The sequence below is a fragment of the Schistocerca serialis genome, chromosome 1 (genome assembly GCF_023864345.2).
Source record: "Schistocerca serialis cubense isolate TAMUIC-IGC-003099 chromosome 1, iqSchSeri2.2, whole genome shotgun sequence".
In the NCBI taxonomy this organism is placed as follows: domain Eukaryota; kingdom Metazoa; phylum Arthropoda; class Insecta; order Orthoptera; family Acrididae; genus Schistocerca; species Schistocerca serialis.
Genome location: NC_064638.1, coordinates 77,455,346 through 77,477,636, shown reverse-complemented (window position 1 = coordinate 77,477,636; position 22,291 = coordinate 77,455,346). Strand labels below are relative to the sequence as shown.

Genomic DNA, 22,291 nt, shown 5'->3' with positions numbered 1-22,291 from the left:
TGGATAAGCGAGTCCAGATAAAACTGAGGCAAGATATAGGGAAACAGACCTATAGTACTGCAGTCTCTGTTTTTAGGATGGCAGTTATCCAGGAAAGTTATCCACTGGTGGCCATCACCTCGCAGCAGGAGAAACTAGTACACATGACCCTCTTTGAAAAGGTTGGAGGGGGGGGGGGGCAGGTCCCAACTTCAGAAGGGTCTATCTAAATTGTGGTGCACTCATTTTTGTCTGTGAAGGGGTGCACACAGTAGAATGGCTCAAGGAGAAGGTGCCCATGATATCCCCGTGGGAAAATGCGAAGCTGCTGGTCAAGACGGCAGCAGAGCTTCTTAAGACCGCAAAGATATCATTATGGGTACCTAAGATCCTTAAGGAAGTCTCTCCCAATACTCTGTTAGGGAAAATAGGGGCCACATCCCGAAAGTCTCGACAGAAGACTGGAGAGAGATTAATCAGAAGGTCGCTCCGGAAGGACGAATCCTGGTGGTGGAGGATGGTGAGAAGTCCCTGAAGGCGATGCAGGAGCAAGACCTGAAACTGTTTCTAGGGTTCTCACAGGTCACCATCAGGGTTCTCCAAGACCTCAAAGATGGCAGTAAGATGGAGCCTGGAGGTGCTGCAGATTAATCTGCAGCACAGTAAAGGGGCCTCTGCTGCCCTGAGCCGCTGCCATGGGAGAGAGGAAGTGGACGTGGCCCTGATACAAGAACCCTATTTATACAAAGGGGTGTATTGGGCCTTGGAGGCACTGGAGGTAAGCTGATCTATGCTAGGAATCTAAGAAATTCCAGATCGTGCATCTATGTTAGAAATGGCATTTCTTTCATGTCAATGATGGATTTCTGCTCTAGGGACTTAGTGACCATCAAAATGCAGCAATGGGAGGAAGGTATCACGAGGGAAATTATTTTGGCCTCAGCATACCTTCCTTACGCAGACAGTTCTCCCCCTCCCTTGGAGGTGAGGAGACTGGTAGAGACTTGCCATCGGCAAGATGATCAACTGCTGGTGGGATGTGACGCCACTGCCCACAATCTACTGTGGGGCAGCAAGGACACCAAGAGTAGAGGTGAGTACCTTCTTGAATTTCTCTTAGCTAACAACTTAGAGGTCCTGAATAGGGGCAATGAACCTACATTCAGGAATAGCTGAAGGGAAGAAGTAATTGACATAACATTTGGTTCCATGAGGATGGGTAGCTATGTCAAACAATGGCATGTTGTGTTGGAGCCACCCTCATCAGACCATGACTTATAGGAATCCCAGGAAAACAGACTCAGACATATAGGAGGGACCTTGACTTAGGCTTGTCAGAAATTAAAACCTCGATAAGGAAGCCAGTAGAATTTGAGAAAGTAGCAGAGGTGGTTACCTCTGCCACAGTGACCTTATATCAGGACAACCGCACAATCACCAGGAAGTGCACAAATAGGTGTGTTCCTTGGTGGATAACAAACTGGAAACGCAAAGAAAACAGGTACAGAGACTGTTTAATATTGCAAGACGTAAAGGACAATGGGTTAAATATCGCGAGGCCCTTGTCAATTACAATCTTACAATAAGACAAGCAAAGGAGGCATCCTGGAAGGCATTCTGTGAGGAAGTGGAGGGCACAACTGCACAAACCAGACTTCACAAGATTCTCACTAGAGTACCAACCAATCCAGGAGGCAAGCTGAGGAAGGAGGATGGGGAATATACAAAGGCAGCACAGAAGAGCTGGAATTGCTCCTCAAAACTCACAACCGGACAACGCAGACCAGTATGTACCACAGAGAGACAACGGTTCTCAGGCACGTGAAGAGAGGACTGGGAATCAGCCAAGGAGTGTGTGAACTTCAACAAAATCTAGTGGGCAGTGGGAACATTCCAACAGTTCAAGTCACCTGGCCCAGATGGAACTTTTCCAGCTCTCCTGCAACATGCAGAAGGAAAGCTTATAAGAGTCCTATGCAGGCTATTCAAGGTTAGCTTAGCAATAGGAATCATTCCCAATGCTTGGAGGGCAGTGAAGGTTGTCTTCATCCCAAAGCCAGGGAGAATTGATCATACCAAGACCAAGGATATGAGACCAATCAGTCTGTCCTCCTCCATTCTCAAAACATTGGAAAAACTGGTTAATGTATATGTTGGGGAGAGGAGGCTAAGTAGGGTCCCTCTACACCTGAACCAACCAGGTAAATCCTGTGAGACAGCTCTCCACCAACTTGTTGGGAAGGTGGAAAAAGCACTTCGCTTCCAAGAAATAGCCCTCTGAATCTTCCTGGATGTCGAGGGGGCCTTCAACAACATGACCTTCGACTCCATGGTAAGGGCAGCAGAGGTGCATGACCTGGGGACCTCAATATGTAGGTGGACCAGGGCCATGCTTAGTGGAAGGAAGGTAGAGGCTACCATGATGAATGGAAAGATGGTAATTAAGACCTCTAGAGGCTGCCCACAAGAAGGAGTTTTGTCTCCTCTATTGTGGAATCTAGTGGTGAACGAACTCATTGAGGAACTAAATTCCAGGCTATGATTCTGCCAAGGATACGCAGATAATCTTGTCATAGTAATACTTGTAATAATAATAGTAGTAATAGTAGTAATAATAGTAATAGTAATAGTAGTAATAATCTTGTCATAGTAATACTTGGCAGGAATATGGCACAAGGAGGGTTTTAATCCTAAGAAGACTGTTGTAGTGCCATTTACGAAGAGACATATTCAGCATGCAAGTTGGAATCTAAAGCTCTTCCATGAAACTCTACCTGTGAAGGGGACAGTGAAATATCTAGGGGTAACCTTGGATGAGAAGCTAACTTGGGCCCCTCATATTAAGAGTATCTGCTCCAAGGTAAAAAGTACTTTAGTGAGTACTACGAGGGCTTGTGGCAAAAACTGGGGCCTAAGCCCCAGGGGTATGCACTGGATATACACCACAGCGGTTAGACCTAGGATTTCCTATGGGACCGTAGTGTGGTGGAAGAATGCAGAGCAGTGGGCTGCTGCCAAAGAGCTTGCTAAGGTGCAGAGATTGGCTTGCTTAGGCATAACTGGCGGAATTAGCAGCACACCAACCACTGGAATGGAAGCCATGCTGGGTATGCCTCCACTTCACCGTTGGGTTAGGATGGAGGCAGCAGCTGGGGCACACAGACTTAAAACTGGATCTCATTCAGATATCCAGAATCACACACTAACATAGTGAGTGAGGTTAATATAGGTATGGCTCGGGAAATGCCTGCCGTCTATATAATAACGCCCAACTGCTTCGACAAGCCTTACAACATAATAACTGGAAGTAGGGAGCAGTGGGAGAAAACCGACACCGTACAGTGGACATCATTTGGTTCACCGATGGGTCGCAAACAGACCAAGGCGTTGGGGCAGGGTTGTACGGGGTTCAGCCGAGACTGGAGAGCATCATCTTTCTAGGGAAACTGGCCTCTGTATTCCAAGGTTAAATTACTGCAATCAGGGCATGTGTGAAGGAGAATATGCGTAGGTGCTGCAATGACCGTAGCACCTACATCTATTCAGACAGCCAGGCAGCCTTGAAATCATTGGCAGCTCCTGCGACAAGATCTAAGATTGTTGCAGATTGCTACAGGGCTCTCTGGTGGAGCTAGGGGGGAAACAATAGGGTGAACCTAGTGTGGGTCCCTGGCCACTCAGGGATCTGTGGCAATGAACAAACCAATAGATTGGCCAGGATGGGGGCAACAGCTCCATTTATTGGACCGGAATCTGTCCTGACAATCACCAAGGCTATGATCAAATTAGAACTACGGAACTGCTTAGGAAACAGCATGCAGGATATTGGACCAAGGTCCATAAACAAAAACACGGTAAGGTAATGAAGCCCAAGCCATGTTTTAAAAGAAGCTCTGTAATCCTGGGATTGAACAGGAAAGACATCAAAATCGTGACTGGACTGATGACTGGCCATGGGAACTTCAAAAAACATCTACATACAATGGGTAAAAAACGGAAGAAGACCCTAAATGTAGGACCTGTGATGAGGGTGGATAAACTGCATCACACCTAATCTTTGAATGCATAGCACTGGAGAGCAAAGATACAGAATCTTCAGGAGAACTAGACCTGAAGAAATTGTGTAACAGAAAACTGGTAGAGGGACTCCTTGCACTATTTAAGGGCACTGGTTGGCTTCACAAGATATACAGGGAGCAATACCGTACAATAAACCTAGTTCCTAGTTTCAGTACAGGCAGTGGCGAGTCAGACCTAAGCTGTTTTAGCTCTCCTGTTAAAATCAATCAATGCAGTTTCAGTCACATCTGTTCAATCATTTGCTGCTTTTTAGGTGTGAAGAGTATCCACACTGTAGTTTATCATTCAGCAACAAATGGCTTAGATGAGCATTTATACTGCCAACGAAAAATCTCTATAAGGTGCAACAAAGGTGCTTTTCACAGAAACTCCACCAATTAGCCTACTGGGTATCCATCCTAGCATTCAGGAAGGTTTTTACATACTACAGCAATACAAATGATTCATGACTAACCAACACAGTGAGTTCTGCAGCAATATGACTCATGACCTTACGGGGGCATCATTCAACAATTATAGGCACCATTTGTCAACTTCAGTTGGTCATACAGAGGGCATCATCATGCTCGTTGGTTTCATTTTGCTGACCTTTGAATATGTAAACAGATCATCTTAGTACAAAACACAAGGCATTATGGTTGTCGTCAATGGCAGCTCAAATACGATTTCCATCAGAGTCAGTTTAAACCAACTTTCTACACCTCCGATACCGGTTCCAGCAAACAAGCTAAGGCACAACACGTGCCGTTCAAGATGCCTGAGGATTCCATGACAGACTTCAGGGACTTATCTACCGCTCCATCAATTGTCATGCCACCTGGGCATCACATCTACTTAAAAAGCACCTCACTGAATTGTTACCTTTACTTGTTGTATTACTTACATTCCATTGCAACATAAATAGGAACTACCAATAGAACAGTGTCTTCTTATGAATGTTCTATGAATGTTATATCAAATAAAGTACTGGTTCTCAACCACACCAATACAAATCTGAAAAGAAATAAAAATTGACAAACTTCTCATAAAAAGTGAGAACAGTCACCAAGAAAACCCACAAAAGAGATTGGTAAAGTGCTGGGAAGAAATCAGAGAATCATTACGAAAAGAGACTCAATTTTGGAGAAGTAATTATAGGTGACGAAAGAAGATATGTGATACGATCTCAATGTGACAGATAGTCTGCAAGATATGGAAACTAGTAATGCATGCTAATAAACACACTCCAAAAGACAGGAAACAGAACTGACCTAAATAACTACTGTGGGCTTTCACTACTACATGTGTCTTAGCAAGTTATTTATTTAACTGTAAAGAACAGATTGAAAAGCGGGAAGACCCATGCAGTGTGCCCCCCCCCCCCCCCCTCTCCCCTTGCACGTTCTGGGAGTAAGAAAAACCTGAAACACAATAGTTGTGGTTGTCAATCTGAAGACACTGCATGAATCGGGAAATGTGCACTTCTCAAAATTTAGAAATTCTTTGGAGTACATAAGAATACAAAATAATCATAAATCAGATGATAACAGAAATAAACTGGGGAAATTTTTGAGCCACTAAGGATTTAGACACGCATCAGACAATGGACGTTCACCTAACAAAAAATAATGAGAACATGAAAGAAAGGAATAAATGGAAAGGGACTTGAGGGTACCTGTGTCTATGCTCTAACAGACCAGGTTTGATGGATGGATGGTTAGTTGGTTAGGGGAGAGGACTAAACAGAGAGGTCATCAGTTCCATGATGTAACGTGGCCGAAACCATGGGAGGAACTACACAAATGGCACGGTTCAGTCAAGGTAAAGTGAAAACAAGCAAACAAAGAGGTAAAAGGAACATCGAGGCAGCAGGAAGAGTAAATAACAGGACGGGGGGTGGGGGGGGCGGGGGGGGGGGGGGGGGGAGACAGTGAGAGCAGGAACTTCCCACAGATGCTACACATGTCGGGGCACTAGCACTGCCACCGACCCTTCCCAGTCCTCACATCATACCATGATCACAACATAAGAGGGACAACGTCACAGGAAGAAGACACAAGAAAATGGGGAACAAAGTGGGACAAAAGACTAAACAAAGCACCCAGAAAAGGGGGGGAGGAGGGAGAACATGGTTCGTGAAAGCAATGTAGAGGCCTCCAAAACCAGCACCAATGCTAACAAAGGCTTTCCAGATCCAAAAAGAAAGTCAGCTACAAAGAAACAAGCTGCCTTCATTGCAGTCTTAATTTTTTTTTTATTATTTGCCAAGGACATGCTTCATCATTATTTGGGCATCGTCGGATTGGCTTACAGAAGAAATACAAAATTTTGAAACAGCATCCTTTGATTGCTAGGAAAATATAAAGGAACTTGCTGATATTTGGTAGCGCTGGGTACATAGTACAACCAAGCATAAACATATACCACCATGTAAATGTCACTTATCAGAACTTTAAAAACACCGAACATAGAATAAAATAGAGGATGACCGAAAGGTATTTTTAAAAAACATTTAATTTGCTTTGTCCCGAAATTGACAAACCACACTAGAAATAAGAACGAAGCAGCAGATTACTTCATTATGGCACGTACTGCAGTCCAATGCAAACCTAACAGTATCAGGCCTACAGAAGTCTTTACGTCAATAACATGCTGGAGGTGTAGTGCATATTCTGGCTGTACACATCACACTGAATATATATACTTACAAGGCCCCTAAGACTAGAACACACAGCTCTCAGCAGTGTTCAATTGTTAAATCTTGTCATAATAACAAACCATGAGTTATTATAGATGACATGTTATAAAAATTGCTGATACATTGTTTACATTAACATCCAGAATAATCAGGGTGAACAAAAATTGAAAACTAAAGTATATAAAAAATACATTCCCATAACAGGAATGCACAGAAGTACGTAGGGGAGCTCTGAATACTAAGTCTGAGTGTCCCAAGCAGTTTTATAGCCAACAACATTGTGCATAACAGAATCTTCCTGAAATCAAAATCCATGCCCCCTCCCAACCCCTCTGATGCATGAGAGCATGCTATGCTAACTACCTGTCACAGATGACTAACAGCTTCACTGCTATATCTGGATGACAAGCAAGTGCAGCATCTAAGTCTTACACTTCAGTGTAAGCAAACAACAACGTGAAATATAATACACAGTCACATTAATGTTTAAACAGAACACTGCCACTGATAATCTTGGAGGGTGCACAGTGTAGCCCCCACCTGTAATGAAGGGACAGAAGAACCTGGAGAGGAGATAAAGTGTTCCCAACAGACCTACTTTCTCTGATCAAGTAACGGGTTTTGGCACAAAGACGTTTAAAAGTATTAAAGTCAGCAGAGGACGAGTGCTGCTTCAGTAGTTGCAAGGTGTGAAGGCAATTACAGACGGCAGTCGCAATGGCCATGCTCCACCACGGAACTGGTTGCCGGTGAACAGGGACTGTCAAGAGTAGAATGGCAATGCCAACGGCACAAATTATATTTTCGGACAGATCATGAACAAGAGAATTAATGGGAAGTGGTCACTATCGCAGAAGTCATTGTGTGGCGACCATTGTAATGAAGGAAGATGGGGAGGGGAAGTGAGTGAAAGATCAATGGCAGATAAAGTGCCACAGGAAGCACAAAAATGAGTAGCGGAGCCATCATTAAGGATGGTAGGACGTGAAACAAGCCGACTTGGAGCAGGAGAGGCACCACAGAACATTTTAATTTTCACTGTCTATACTTTTACAAATAAATTTACAAAACAACTGTCAGTATGACCAGGAAGGATTCAGGATTCACACTCATAGCAGAGGAAGTTCAAAAACATAACAAAACAAATTCTTTCTACATGTGAAATTTCATCATTTTTCCACTTGGTATTGGCTGCCTTTCTTTGCTGTAGGTACACTTTTCTTCATAAGTAAGAGAGATTCTTCGATGAATTTTGCACAGCATGCAAACCACACTTACAGGTGTATGAAACTCTAGAATTTCCCAAATCTGTTAAAAACTGTGGTAAAAATTGAGATAATTAACTATAAAATTCGAGTTTTCTCTAAACACGAAGTTTAAAACATAACAGCCGATTCACTTTTCCATAGATTAAATAAATTCTACAGTTTCATACACCTGTAAGTATGGTTTGTAAGCTGTGCAAAATTCATCGAACAATCTCTCTTCCTTATGAAGAAAAGTGTACCTATAGCAACTAATGCAGCCAACAGTAAGTAAAAAAAAAAAAATCATGAAATTTCACATTTAAAAAATATTATTTTTTCATGTTTTTGAACTTCCACTGCTATGAGTGTGAATCTTGAATCCTTCCTGGTCATGCTGACAAAGTTTTATGAATTTATTTGTAAAAGTATAGACAGCGCAAATTAAAATGTCCTGTGGCGCCTCTCCTTCTCGAAGTTGGCCCGTTTGACGTCCTACCCCCTTAAGAAAGCACAGGTTGTGGTCCACAAAAAATTGTGTCAATGAAAAAAGCACTGCCCCATAAATGGTGATAGGCATTAAAATACCCAAGGAGGAGGAATGGACGGGGGAGTTGCTGACAGAGGGAGTCAGAGCAGCAGGTGTAGGTAGCCTGTAAGGAAGGAGGTAGAGACTGCAAACCATGACCGCAAAGTCAAAGTGGACCTAGTTGGCAACTGCTTCCAATGTGGTACGAAGAGGGTTCCATGTACTAACAATGTCCATAAGTACCAGCATGCAAATGTCACTGGAAGCCCCTAAAGGACCCACATGGTTCAGACAAAGCACAGAACCATCGAAGAGTTAGAGAGTGACCATCAGTAAGTTGAGATTCTTGGAGAACGACAAGCTGGACAAGTAAAAGGAAATAAGGGACTGCAGGTCTGGTAAGTGACAGTAGCATCCTTTACAGTTCTATTGAATAAGCATGGAGCGGGGATCCAAATAAGCTGGAGCCAATCGTGCTGCCAAGTCAACATCCGCCATAAATGAGGACGGAGTGACACCCATAAATAAGAGGTCAGACTCAGGTTGCAGAGGAGAGATGCCACCTCTGGGGGCACCAGAGGAGCTTTGTCCTGGAACTTATGTTTCTTCTTGTTCTTCTTCTCTTTCACAGGTCAAGGAGTGCAGGGCACCCCCCCTCCCCCCCCCCCCCCCACGTGCACACACACACACACACACACACACACACACACACACACACACAGGGGCCGAGTTGCGGCAGCACGCCTCCATTCTGGGAGACGCCGGGAGGAAGAGGGGAGTGGGAGGGGGGCGCGGTGTCTCTGGGAGGGAATCCCATCACCAGTGGGTGCTGCGGAAGAAGGGGGACACTTTTCACTTTTTCGGTTGGAGAATGGGAGTGGCACCCGGAGGGGAGGGTGTGGGGACCACAAGGGAGTGAGAGAAGAGAGGGCAGGGATGAGTTAAGGAGGAGGGAATAGTGGTAAAGGACATAACAGAGGCAAAGTCATACATCATAGACAAAGGGTGAAGATCATATTTCTGATGAGCCTCATGGTGTGGGTGCCCACATTCACCATGTAGTGGGCCCTCCATACAGCAGGAAAATGTGCCCAAAATGCAAACAGCAAAACACCCCATGTCTGGTGGGATGTTAAGCTTCACGTCACACTAATAACACATAACCTTGAACTTTCTCCAAGAAGGTAACCCCCCTCAAATGCCAGAATCAAGGGACTGGTATCAATACAATTGTCCTTACAACCTTTCTGAACATGCCGAACAAAATGAATACCCCGTCTTTCCAGACTGGCCCCAGAGTTCCTCATCAGTTTGACGGATGAGGTTCCTACGAAAAATGACTCCCTGAATCATATTCAAAGACTCATGAGCAGTAACAGACACCATGATGCACTAAGACAGTCACAAGTATGAAGGGCTCCAGATTCAGAGGCAGAAGTAGTTTTGATCAACAGCGAACCTGTCCGCATCTTACTGAGAGACTCCACTTCGCCAAACTTATCAATATTTTCCACAAAAAATAATGGCCTGGCGATGGTGGTGAAAGTGTCCCCATCAGTTCTAGTGCAAACACGCAGCAGGGAAAGTGCTTCACTCTACGCCAGTGAGCCTGGTCCTCCTCACAGGTTGTAACCAGGGAAGGGTAGGCCACAGGACCATAAGCAACATTAAATGATCCATTGACAACCACAGAGACAGCAAGTTATTTTGAAGCTTAATGCATTACATACTCAAATCATCACCCTGATACCACCCATCAAGGGCTCTCCTTGTGAGCACCAACCAGCCACAGCAAGGAGCTTCTGGGCATAGTGGCCTTTGCCAGGAATTCCGATGCTCCAGAATGACAAGCCACTCCTAGGCATGCACTGCAAGGCAATAGCTCAGGTATTGGAAGTGTGATCCCTGCGTTGTCACAGGGCTCGGCCATATGAGTATACAACAGCCCCAAAGACTGGCTGCACATACTGGTGACCTAGCAGCACAAGGAGGGGGGCACTGCAGCAGGGAAGGAAGAGAGGGAGGAGGGGGGAGAGGAATCCCTGCGTAGATGCTACGGAGTTCCTCCCCAAATGGCTCATGCCACAGAAAGAAAATTTAGGAGCAGAGATCAAATCCCAAAGGGGGACCAAAAATGCCAAAAAGGAGAGGTGAAAAAAGAAAGGCAACTGGAAGAAAACTGGAAGGAATACAAGAAGCCAGATGGATAGCCAGGTTGACATAAGTAAGAACACCGAGAGAGGGGAAGGAGGGGACAGAAGAGAATAAGCACGAGGAAGGAATGCAACCTGGGAAGGAAGAATGGGCTGCAATAGTTTGGGGCCCTGTGGGCACCACACACAATAGACTAGGTTTGAAGGTGGATACAACATTTCAAAACATAGATTGAGGACTAAATTTAATAACTTAAAAAGATATTTTAGCATATGACTGGGGAGAGAGGTGAGGTGACAGAAGGAAAAAAAAGAAAGAAAACAGAGATTCTCTCAGAATACCAGCACAATAATTAAATGAATTTGGTAAACAGTTTAAAAGTGAGAGAGAGAGAATTTAAATACCTCTGGAGGATGGATGCAACATAGTGGGCTCTGTAATAAGTCAAAGTAAGTGTGATGAAGATGAAAATAATATACAAATTAATACAAAGCAGATACACAAAGAAGGCAATCGCCTTCACAGCAGAAATGAAGTGCATGAAAATGTAGGGTTTCTCAGAGAGTCCCACAAATGAAATTATCCTGGGTTAACAGTTATGTTACTTTGCAATTTTGAAGTCTCGTTTCAATAAGTTTCCAACTCATCTCAAAGCAAAGGGGATGAGCAGGAAATTCATCAAAATGTTGCTGCAGAACAACGTTTGCACTATTCTCATAATCCAGCAACATTTCAAAAAGATAATTAATTACACCATACGTCTATGTAGCAACTGAAAGAAATTGAAGATTTAGAGAGGAAAGAAAGTTTTTTAAAAAGGCAGATGTGTGCTGGAACACAACAAGAAAATAAATATATACACAGATCTGTCTACGGAGAAAACACGGTTTAACATTTCTTCAGAAATACTAAAAACAAGGAAATTTTTAAAATGATGAGAGCAATTCTGTTGCTAAGACACTTTTTTCTTTCAGAGTATATTATCAAAAAAGATTTGTTGATAATAACCAAGGCCAGTCTCCAAGCAAAAACATTTCTCTAGAAGTAGCAGACGAACTACGTCATATACTCAAAATATTCCCACAAATGTTGAATCAAACTCAGAAAATAATAGGCCAAAGAGCTTTTACAAGCAACCCAGCAAAGGAATGTTTATTTTATTCAGTTCCTCAAGCAAGAGGATTTATCAAATTTTCCAATCTTTTGTGCTCATTAAGTGAAACTTCATTTGACATTAAACTCTGATAACTTACATCTATTACAGATCCTGGCTCTGCTTCTAGAAACAAATGGCTAACATATAAATCAGAATGCATATGCAATGAGCCTCCTGTTGTTGTTGTCTTCAGTCCACAGACTGGTTTGATGCTCTCCATGCCACTCTATCCTGTGCAAGCTGCTTCATCTCCCAGTACCTACAGCAACCAACATCCTTCTGAATCTGTTTCGTTTATTCATCTCTTGGTCTCCCTCCACGACTTTTACCCTCCACGCTGCCCTCCAATACTAAATTGGTGATCCCTTGATGCCTCAGAATATGTCCTACCAACCAATCCCTTCTTCTAGTCAAGTTGTGCCACAAATTTCTTTTCTCCTCAGTTCTATTCAGTACCTCGTCATTAGTTATGTGATCTACCCATCTAATCTTCAGCATTCTTCTGTAGCACCACATTTTGAAAGTTTCCACTCTCTTCTTGTCTAAACTATTTATTGTCCACACTATGCTTATCCACGTCTAAAGCGTTGTCGCATGAAAAAGCTTTTTCAGTAGCTGATCAGGTGATATTTTATGAATGTTTGGACATTTGACCCACGAAAATTGACTTTTAAAATATAATAGCATGTAGATCCACAATGTAAGTGATAACTTTTTGTGGTAAGTTCTTATAGGACCAAACTGCTGAGGTCATCGGTCCCTGTAAGGGATAACTTACCTACACTGAGTGTTCATTACATGAAATGCCAGTTTTTAACCTGCAAGATATGAATCAAAACTGTACTAATATTCTAAAAAAATATCAAAATTGGTCCAGAAACTATTAATGCTAGCTGACAACTGCATGCATAATAAGTTAAGCTCATTAAAGGCAAACATTTTACATTTCATTCTGTACATTTGCTATGATTGGTAAATGTGTTTTCTAGTGTATGGTGCATGGCAACCAATATCTTGTGGCAGAAGCTCTGAGTTAGACAAGTCATCTTACTATTTGTTCTACTGACTAGGCTTAAGTGTTACCAGAAGTAATCATTTTTCTTTTCAGGTGAGCCATTATACAGCCAATGTCTATAGTACTTTGAAAATAAAATATCTAAAACATACAAAAACTATATATTCCAAGATTAAACGACAGATGTTATTGTTACTCACAGCGACTCTTGCTTACAGGCGGAGTGTTGGGTGGTGTATAGCGAGGCAGCGATGACACAGATCCTGAACCAGTGAGTGTACTGCTACCACCTGACCCACTCTGTTGCAAAAAATCCTCAGAAGGGACTGAAGAACGTGATGCTCTAGTTCTGGGAGGTCTTGGTGATGAGTTACTGCTGCCTTTCAGTACCTGGTGTCTGTCCCATGAATCCCAGTACAAGGTCATCTCTTCTCCCACCACTCCTTTGCCACACATTAGCGCCTCTGCATTAAAAAACATGTAAATATTTATAGGTACAATTCTCGTAATACAAAAAAATCTAAGTAAAAATTAGTCAGTAGAAAGGCAATAATCTGATCAAAGAACAGAAACGATAGGTACAAGCAGAACAGAGCAATATGAGAACTAGTACAATGATTGACATTAAACAATAATGGGTCCAAAATTAGACAATTCCGCTATTGTTTTTGTATTCTTAATTCCAGCTTCTTTATAGATCACACCTTTAACTTGCTCAAAGGCAATTACATTACATGTTTTGACACAAAGCCTTCATCAGATTGCAAGCTTTTATCAAATGATGACAGTGTTGAACATGCAACTTGCAAGAAACTAGCTGACATTAAAATGTGAATCAAATGGGCTCTAATTAGTATAAATGAGAGTAAACAACTTTACACACACACAACCAGAGAGAGAGAGAGAGAGAGAGAGAGAGAGAGAGAGAGAGAGAGAGAGGTGAGAGCTCAAAAAAGAAAAAAAAAAAAAAAAGTAGCTAATTCCTTTAAAATCTGTTCTTGTCCTTTTAGGCGAAGAATGTATCTTTGTAAGGTGCTGTACATGTTATAATGGGTATTTATACATACCAGTGTATTTTCTAAGATTCTGCAGAGCACGATTGAGCCTTCTGACTTCTTCCTCCCTTGCAGTCCTCTCTTCATATGACAAATTGCACGCATTTCTGTCAAGAACCAACATCCTTATCTCCCTTTCTGATCTCTCTCTTAATGCTTCTAAGGATATCACTTTCTCGCAAACAGCCTGCCAAGACAATTCAATCATCATAAAAGCACTGCATAAATTTAAAATTTATGTAACCAAAGTACTTCATTTAATGTGTTGCCAAAACCAAATAATTCTACTTAATGTCATTAGTATTGTGAAAATACTTTTATGTATCATTACATTAGCACCTTGACATGTCAAAAGCCTATGCAAATAGGCTTACAAAATAACATCATACATGAAGAAATGATGTACTATAAATCTTATGTCAAAACAAGGGTAATAAACAACAAAGTAACAATTAGAACTTAACAGTAATGACCTCACATCAAATGGTCACACACTGGGTATCTGGAAAAACTTTGCCTTTTCTCTTGCGACTTCCCTCTAAAGTCACTTCACCAATTTCGCTGTCTTCTATTCGCATTACCACTACAAACTTAATACACAAACAGCGCTTTCCGAAGTCATAAGCCATGCCAAAATAAATAGAGAACCAATCCTCTTGCAGGGTAATATTTATTTGCTTTTAAAAAACAACAACTCTACAAATCCATACATATTACAAAAATGGAGTGTGTGTGTTTGTTTTGCACATCTCATCCTAAGCCCCTGGACCAAATTCCACCAAACTTGTACATATATCCCTTACTGTCGCGAAACAATCACTGTTAGGGTAAGAACCACCAATCTATCATGGTTCAGGAGACACGACACCATAAACAATTAGATGGGTGAAAAACTACTACATTGTGCATAAGTTTTAAAACGTTTATTATTTACTAGAGAGACATTTCTGTAGTCGAGTCAACTTAAGGAAATTCTTGCCACCTGGTAGCCCTTTTGACACCTTTCAAACTGTGAAGTGCAAACAGTTTTAGGTGAAATCAATCGTCTATAGAGCTATGAAGAGGCATTGGCAATGAAATGTTTATAAAATCACATTGTAGACATGCAAAGCAGCTGCACCCAGTGTACAGAAACTGTCTGGGATATTACACTACAAAAACAGTTTTTTTGTTTTGTTTTTGTTTCTAATAGGAAACTGGCAAAATGAATACCTGAGGAATGCCGGATTTGTCAGTTACTAGTGTAATAAACACAAGCAATTCCTCTGAGATGTTCACTGCTTAACAACAGTGAAATATATCGTGTCATACGACAAATGAAGTAGCTCGCATCATCACCAAGATACTAATGACACTGCTTCAATTCCCAACATAAGCTTAGACCTGCGCATGTTGCTAACTGCTTATGTTTTTGTCTCCTCCCTGTTTATTACTGAAATCTTTTATCCCTCTACATGTAGCTTAACCTTTTTCCAGTGTTAACCATAGTCTGTTTTGTCTTCCTCTTGCATTCCCTCTCAAACTTACTTTTGGCTTCTGTTGTTTCTTTCATTAATTCCATTCCTCATTCAGTGCATTTCCACAATTTTACACTATCTATTTTCATGTTTCGTGTGAACTGTTTCTTGTATTAATGCGATTTTTCATTTTTTTTTTTTTTTAACTTTTGTGTTTCACATTTTGTTTTGAAGTTTCATTCCATCTTGTCTCACTGTGTGTCTCTTGACTTGCAATCCTAACCTACTTTCCCACTAAGTTTTATGTTAGAAAGATTTCAAATCTACCCGTTTGATATCTTTCTTGTGACACCAAATGACAAAGTTCCAGACATCCAAACCTCAAGATACATCCTGCTTGTATGCACAGCAAGAACTGTTGCCACCTTTCCCACTGGAAAACATACCTTCAACTTTTTGGCTGCTGCAGACAGGCTTGATACATGCTGGATACATGCTGAGCCGTGCACTGTATGATTATCGCCTAATGCATCTAGCAGTGCTAAGTAGCCTACACCTTGACTACTACTGTGCTGGGGCTACCTCAGCGGCCTACCTCACCCTGTGCTGAATATTTCTAGAATGTTTTTTGCATTGTTCTCTCTTGCTACTCAAAGATTCGCCCCTGAAACATTATTACAGGTGAAAAAATTAAGTTTCTGACTTAGGGCTGCCTGCGAATTAACAGCTGTTACAAATGCGTAGGGATATAAAGATTACTTTTCCTTCAGTAGTTCCTCACACGTTTTTGGTAACCCATTCCAATAGTCATATGTTGCTTTCAATACAAATCAGTGTTTCAGTGTTCCTTCACAGCTATTTTCTGTTGCTGTGTAGATTGTACTATTTTGTTGCGTGTGAAGGTTGGACGTCATCAATAATACAGTTTTTCATTATGGTACCTTCACAGTCAAGAGAGATCTTGTCACTTCGTGTGGTGAACAAAATCTGTTGATGGTATACATTTTCATGTATTGGTGTTCATTGTGAACCACATTATAAAGTTTTGAATCTCTTTTATTGTACCATGAGCCTCCTTTGGTAGCTTCAAGACTTATCTTTCACTGAACTAATCGAGTGCTGAATCGCTGGAGGTCCATGACAGACTGCCACCACATACAGTATATCTAAAGCAGGGGTTCCCATTTTTTTCTCCTCAGAGAGCACTTTGAGAATCCTGGTATTTTGATGGAACACCTTGTTTTGAAGGCTAATAAATTTTTTAAAAAATGAGAAAAACTTTTTCTTATTCAATGATTACTTCAATTTTGAATCATAACTAAAAATGTCAGTAAAGATGCCATGTTGTTAATAATTTTTCACAGTGCACTTACTCACTTCCCGCAGACCATCAGTGTATCATGGAACATAGTTAGGGAAACCCTGATCTACAGAACAGCCCTCACTTGGTAATATGTTTCCTGAATTTCCAATACCTTCTTGTCAATCAGAAATGCATGAATTAGCTCTCTGTAATGCAGTTAGTAATATTTCAGAACTGCAATGTAATTTCTAAAATAAGGTGTACATAATCCAAACCTTTCATCTTTTCCTGTGTGTTTTTGGGTGCACCAATTTATCCATAGACAGCTACAAAGGACAAGCTGTGTAGGGGGCCTGAACAGTTTATGGAAATACTGTATGTGAAATTGAAAATCAGATCTTCAAAGCACTGGAAATCATTTTGTATGAACATTTTAATATCACTTTTGAATAGTTCGATGACAATAGATTTCCATTTATTGTTTTTGTTTCTCTGAAATAGTGTTTGTTGTATTTTTACTTTCATGTAATGCACTAACATAATACACATCACAGCACTTCAAAACCTCCATTCGGTATTTGTCAGCACAGTGTTTTCTGTCAAAAATAACATGAACAGTGACAGGCTGCTTCGTACATTCACTAGTTGACACTTGTCCCAAAGACAAATCATCAATGGTGTGTTTAAGTGAAAGAAAACCATTTTCCAATCAAATCTGACACTAAACGTGCTTTCTTTCTCGGTGTTTCAGTATCACTTCTGAATTCTTTAGATTTGGATGATCTACCAATTTCTTCTCTTGTTAAAACACAAGACTGTACGGTTACATATGCTGGAATAGGTGGCTTTCAGAATCTGTGGAGGAGTCATTATTACATTGACATCAAACAAGTCACCCTCACTGTTGCTGTTCATGAGTATTTCCATTAATTACTGTTGGTGTGATGAATGGCATTAACCTCTAAATAAGGAGAAATTTAAGTTAATGTACTTAACTAGGTAAAATACTCCCATAATTTTCGACTGCAGCATTATTAGTGTGCTTCATGACACTGTCACATAGATCAAATCTGTAGGTGTAATGTTGCTTAGAAATATGAGATAGAATGAGTATTAAAGAATGGTAGTAGGAAAGGAGTATGGTCCACTTTAGTTTATTTGAAGGATTTTCGGAAAATGTAGTTCATCTGTAAAGAAAACCATGTATAGGAGCCTAGTGCGACCCATTTTGAGCACTGCCCAAGTGTTTGGGATCTGTAACAGGTCGGATTGAAGGAAGCCTTCAAAACAGAGGCAGGCTGCTAGATTTGTTAATGGTAAATCTGAACAACATGCGAGTATTACAGAGATCCTTTGGGAACTCCAATGAAAATCCCTTGAGGGAAGGCAATTTAGAGATCCGGCACTTGAAGATGACTGCAGAATGATTTTAATGCCACCAACATGCATTTTGCATAAGGATCACGAAAATAAGAAAAATTATGGCTCATATGGAGGCACACAGACTGTTTTTTCCCCTCATTCTATTTGCAAGTGGAACTGGAAAGGAAATGAAATGGTACAGGGTACTCTCCACCACGCACCATACAGTGTCTTGCAAAATATGTATGTAGATACCAAACCACCCATAAAATAGCTGATAAGAAAAACAATGTGATGCCACTCATGATGAACAGAACACAAAGGAAAGTGAAAAACAGCAAAATGAGATCACAACTGACAAAGTACCTTAACACAACTCAACTCAGCAGTGAGAAACTGGTTGGCGAATCCATTGCAGATAAACTCATCAACAGCACACAGGCATTTAAGAGGTAGCTCAACTACACTCTGGATTAGCACTCAAGGGATAGCAAGGAGATCTGAGTTAATCTGTGAACAGTGCCCAAGGAAAACTCTAAAGTTGCACTTAAACATGTCAACAGCACACTGGCGAGCAGAGCGGTCAAGCAGAATAGTAGTTTTAGGCTATGATAATATATTTTCCTGAATCATTGAAAGACATGAGACTCCTAAGAAAATCATGCATCCTAAATTATAAGAACAAAGAAATGAAGAATGCAGTTTAATACTCCTTTGACAACAAGGTCATTAAAGATGGACACAAACTCCGATTTAAGAAGGCCCATCCCATCATTTGCCTTAATTACAGGGAAACAACAGAAAGCTAAACCTGGAAAGTGAAGCAGGAATTTGAACTACTGTGTGTACTCAGTGGCTCCAGTACTACCAACAAAACTGGCACATTTCAACCTGACTTAGAAACACGCTAAAGACCACAACCAAGATTTGGGGGGAGGGGGGGGGGGAGGATTGGAGGAAAAGAGGAGGACGAAGGCCATTATTACACCTTAGTCCACTACACCTCTTCTCTTTGTACATTTCATAGAAATTCTATTTATCCAATTTATTAAATGTGAACATGTGAACACATCCACAAATCTTTAAACTATAATAGAGAGGAGAAGAGGCTGGGGGGTGGGGGAGGACAAAACAGTACTGTCGCTTTACTTTCCAAAGCAAAACAATTACTGTATCCCATTAACTGTATCAGCTTTTCTGTCTAATATCTTCACCTTCAAGCTTTTCTCCTCAGTCTTCACAAGTGGGTCCCTCTCAAACTTGGGTCTGAGTAACCTGGCCCTCAATTCAATCTTCCCAACTAACCAACATTATTTTTATTGTTACAATTAGCAGTAATTGGAATTAGCCTAATGAATGTAAGCACTGGCCATTCATTCTGCCTCCTTGTAATTTAAAGAATTGCATCCCAAACATTGATTACATAGCAATAAAGATTCTATCGGTATTATAAAGAGCACAAGCTGTTAAATCAATAATTTGGTATATGTTTACCTCTCTACACCAATACTTCCTTTCAACCACAAGAAGTGGCATTACTTAACCCATAATTTTTTTGCGATTTATGGCGTCGAAACTCTAATCCTGAAGTATGTTGTGAAAATGCATGACATTTAACATGTAGAGTTCTTTCTACATACTCACGAGTATGAAAAATAGATCCAAAACTTCAGTTACAGAATATGACAGGCAGACATCAAAAAGTAACTCAGGAGGATATAAGTTACATCTAAAAGCATAAGCCTCCGACCAGCAAATCATTCATCATCTGCCATATCATAGCATTTCACACCAAACCAGCAAATCATTATTCATCTGCTGTATCACAGCATTTCATAGCACACTTGAATAATGAAGTCACTTCAGTGAATTTTTAATTATTAATTAGGTTGTCACTTAACCAGTACGTGATAGCTTTTATCCAGATGTGGTGGGTCAACTGAACCTTTTGATACCAGATGGAAGATTCATTCCGTAACACAAGGATGATAGGGTGTGCAATACTGTATGTGCCTAAACATTCAGGGCACAAAAACTGCCAGCATTTATTTTGCATCTACATTATTTTATCAAATAGAAGTTGTGATGAAAGATCAAGTTCTAGGACAGGCAGGAAACTGCCAATCTGGTCACGAGATGGCAAACACAACAACCAAATCTTAGATGTGTGTTACACACTGACCTGTAGTGTAGCCCCGTCTAGACTGAAAGTTGAGAATTTAGTAGAGTTGATGAGGCAGTAATGAATGATTCAGTCAATGTGATGTTGCTATCGACTGTCTGAGCAATATTTAGATGACTTGTGGTAATATAACACTAATAGAAACCTTTCTGCACATACCATGTAAATTTACACTACAACCAAAACAACACAGTAGTAATTAATCCTGTATCAACTCACCAAGATGGATGACAGCTAAAACAAAAATCTGCCTCCCCATATCAAAACCAATAGTTTCCAGCCATAAAGCCCACTAGGCTGGTTACAAAAATATACAGTATGCCTACATGAGCAGTTTATATAATACTAGCACAGACGTCCTAATGCTGGCAACCTATGTAAGATCAAACATTTTATGGTGTTAATTGTGTAGGAATAACGTTGCTGGCATGCATTAAAAGTCTTATGTTGTAATGCTGAAATGCAGAAATGGGAACATGAAAACAGATATGAATTGGTGGCACAAAACTTTTTGTGAGAACACAAATATACACACTTACCATTAATCAAAACAACACTGAGTAAATAAACATACACTTAATATACCATTGAGCTTGTGAACATACCTTTATGGATTCAGGGCTGAGACCTACAACCAATAACCACTGTCTTAGAGATGGCAGATGTCTTATCTCAGGTGGGAGTGAATCTCCAAGTTTTGCTTTCGTGACCAGTTGTTTTGAAAAGAGCTTTATCAGTTTTCCCTATGAATGACAAGAAATGAAATATTTTCAAGTGTATGCAGAGAAAACACAAATTAAGGAAAGCAACAGCCTACTAACTTCGAACGTAATTTTCTAGCCTATTTGCGACAGACATGCATTTTCATAGCAAAAAAACAACAGATCACAGTAAGCTCACCTCTAACGTTCTGATTTCTTGCTGTGTAAGTTCTGCACTCGTTGCACATTGTGTTCTCAATCCTTCTAAGCGATTAGCAGAAATGTCAATCATTGACTGGCAAACATCTAAGGCATGTCGTTCGGCATCCTCGTCCGCCATCGCACTTGTTAGACTAGCCGCAAAAATATTTCATCTTGCGATAGCAACCACCCATCCACTTTCAACATGATACGTGTATGACTGAAAAGTAAATACATTTTCCAGATTCAAGTCATGATAAGACATGCAGCCATCTTTGAGATATACTGTGTCTCGTTTATTACGAGATTTTGTGGAGGCGCTTCAGAAATACGAATTCACAATCGTGTCTGCTATTTTTCTCAGTTTCAAATTTAGCTCACAAAATGTCACTCCTCAATGACGCAAGCTTCATATCGATTACTTCTAGTACTGCATGTTTCCATTGTACTACTAATGCAGTACATATTGTGTTACTAAACTTTGCGCACCGCACTGCGTGAAACTTTGTATCTTCTGCGACCTTAATGGGAAATCTTTGTCCACAACACCGCGAACATTTAAAACCGGCAACGTTTCTTTAATATATTTGATACTGATACCATCAGATCTATGCCTTTGTCCTTATTACGTACTTTTAAAAGTCATACGTCAGAAAACGGTACAGCGCTGCAATAATTTATCAATTTGCATGGAACATCTTATTAAATAACATAAAGAGATATATGCATAATTTGGTGTTCTGTAATTCGCACATCGTGCGACACAGACATTTTTTCAACAATCGAAAGAAATATGGGCACATACCGCGGCACAGCGCGATTAATAAATTAAGAGTAGCGGTATACTGTAGTAATGGTAGTAGTAGCTTTATTCATCTGTAGATCTCTTTTTACCAGGATATACGACATGTCAAAATATTTGCAAATTTAAATCAATTTAAAATAGGCTTATTCGTATACACATATATTTACAGACTTCTAGTAAGACACAATCATTAGATTTACTCCTGGTATACAATACTATTTTTTACAAATAACTTATTAAATAATGTAATGCCACATTGTTCACTCATATCTCACTATCAGTCACACTATAAAAACCATTTGGGATGTTATCAAAAGGGAGCTGCGAAAAAAAGAGGAGAGTGTATCCAGCACAGAAACAAGACAGTGCGGTAATTTAATTAAAGAAACGA

The 22,291-nt window shown here is 40.6% G+C and overlaps 1 protein-coding gene across 1 annotated transcript in view; it reads right to left on the bottom strand.

The window, feature by feature from the left end:
- The window catches only part of LOC126462116 (kinase suppressor of Ras 2), a 168,910-nt gene extending 147,341 nt beyond the window's left edge, over nt 1-21,569 (bottom strand). The window contains exons 1-4 of the mRNA XM_050096050.1: nt 21,094-21,569; nt 20,799-20,936; nt 13,902-14,076; nt 13,035-13,298 (exon numbers count right to left, since the gene is read on the bottom strand). Of these exons, the coding sequence (XP_049952007.1) occupies nt 13,035-13,298; nt 13,902-14,076; nt 20,799-20,936; nt 21,094-21,234 (718 nt within the window). The 5' untranslated portion in view covers nt 21,235-21,569. The remainder of the gene's footprint in view (nt 1-13,034; nt 13,299-13,901; nt 14,077-20,798; nt 20,937-21,093) is intronic.
- Nucleotides 21,570-22,291: the final 722 nt, after the last annotated feature.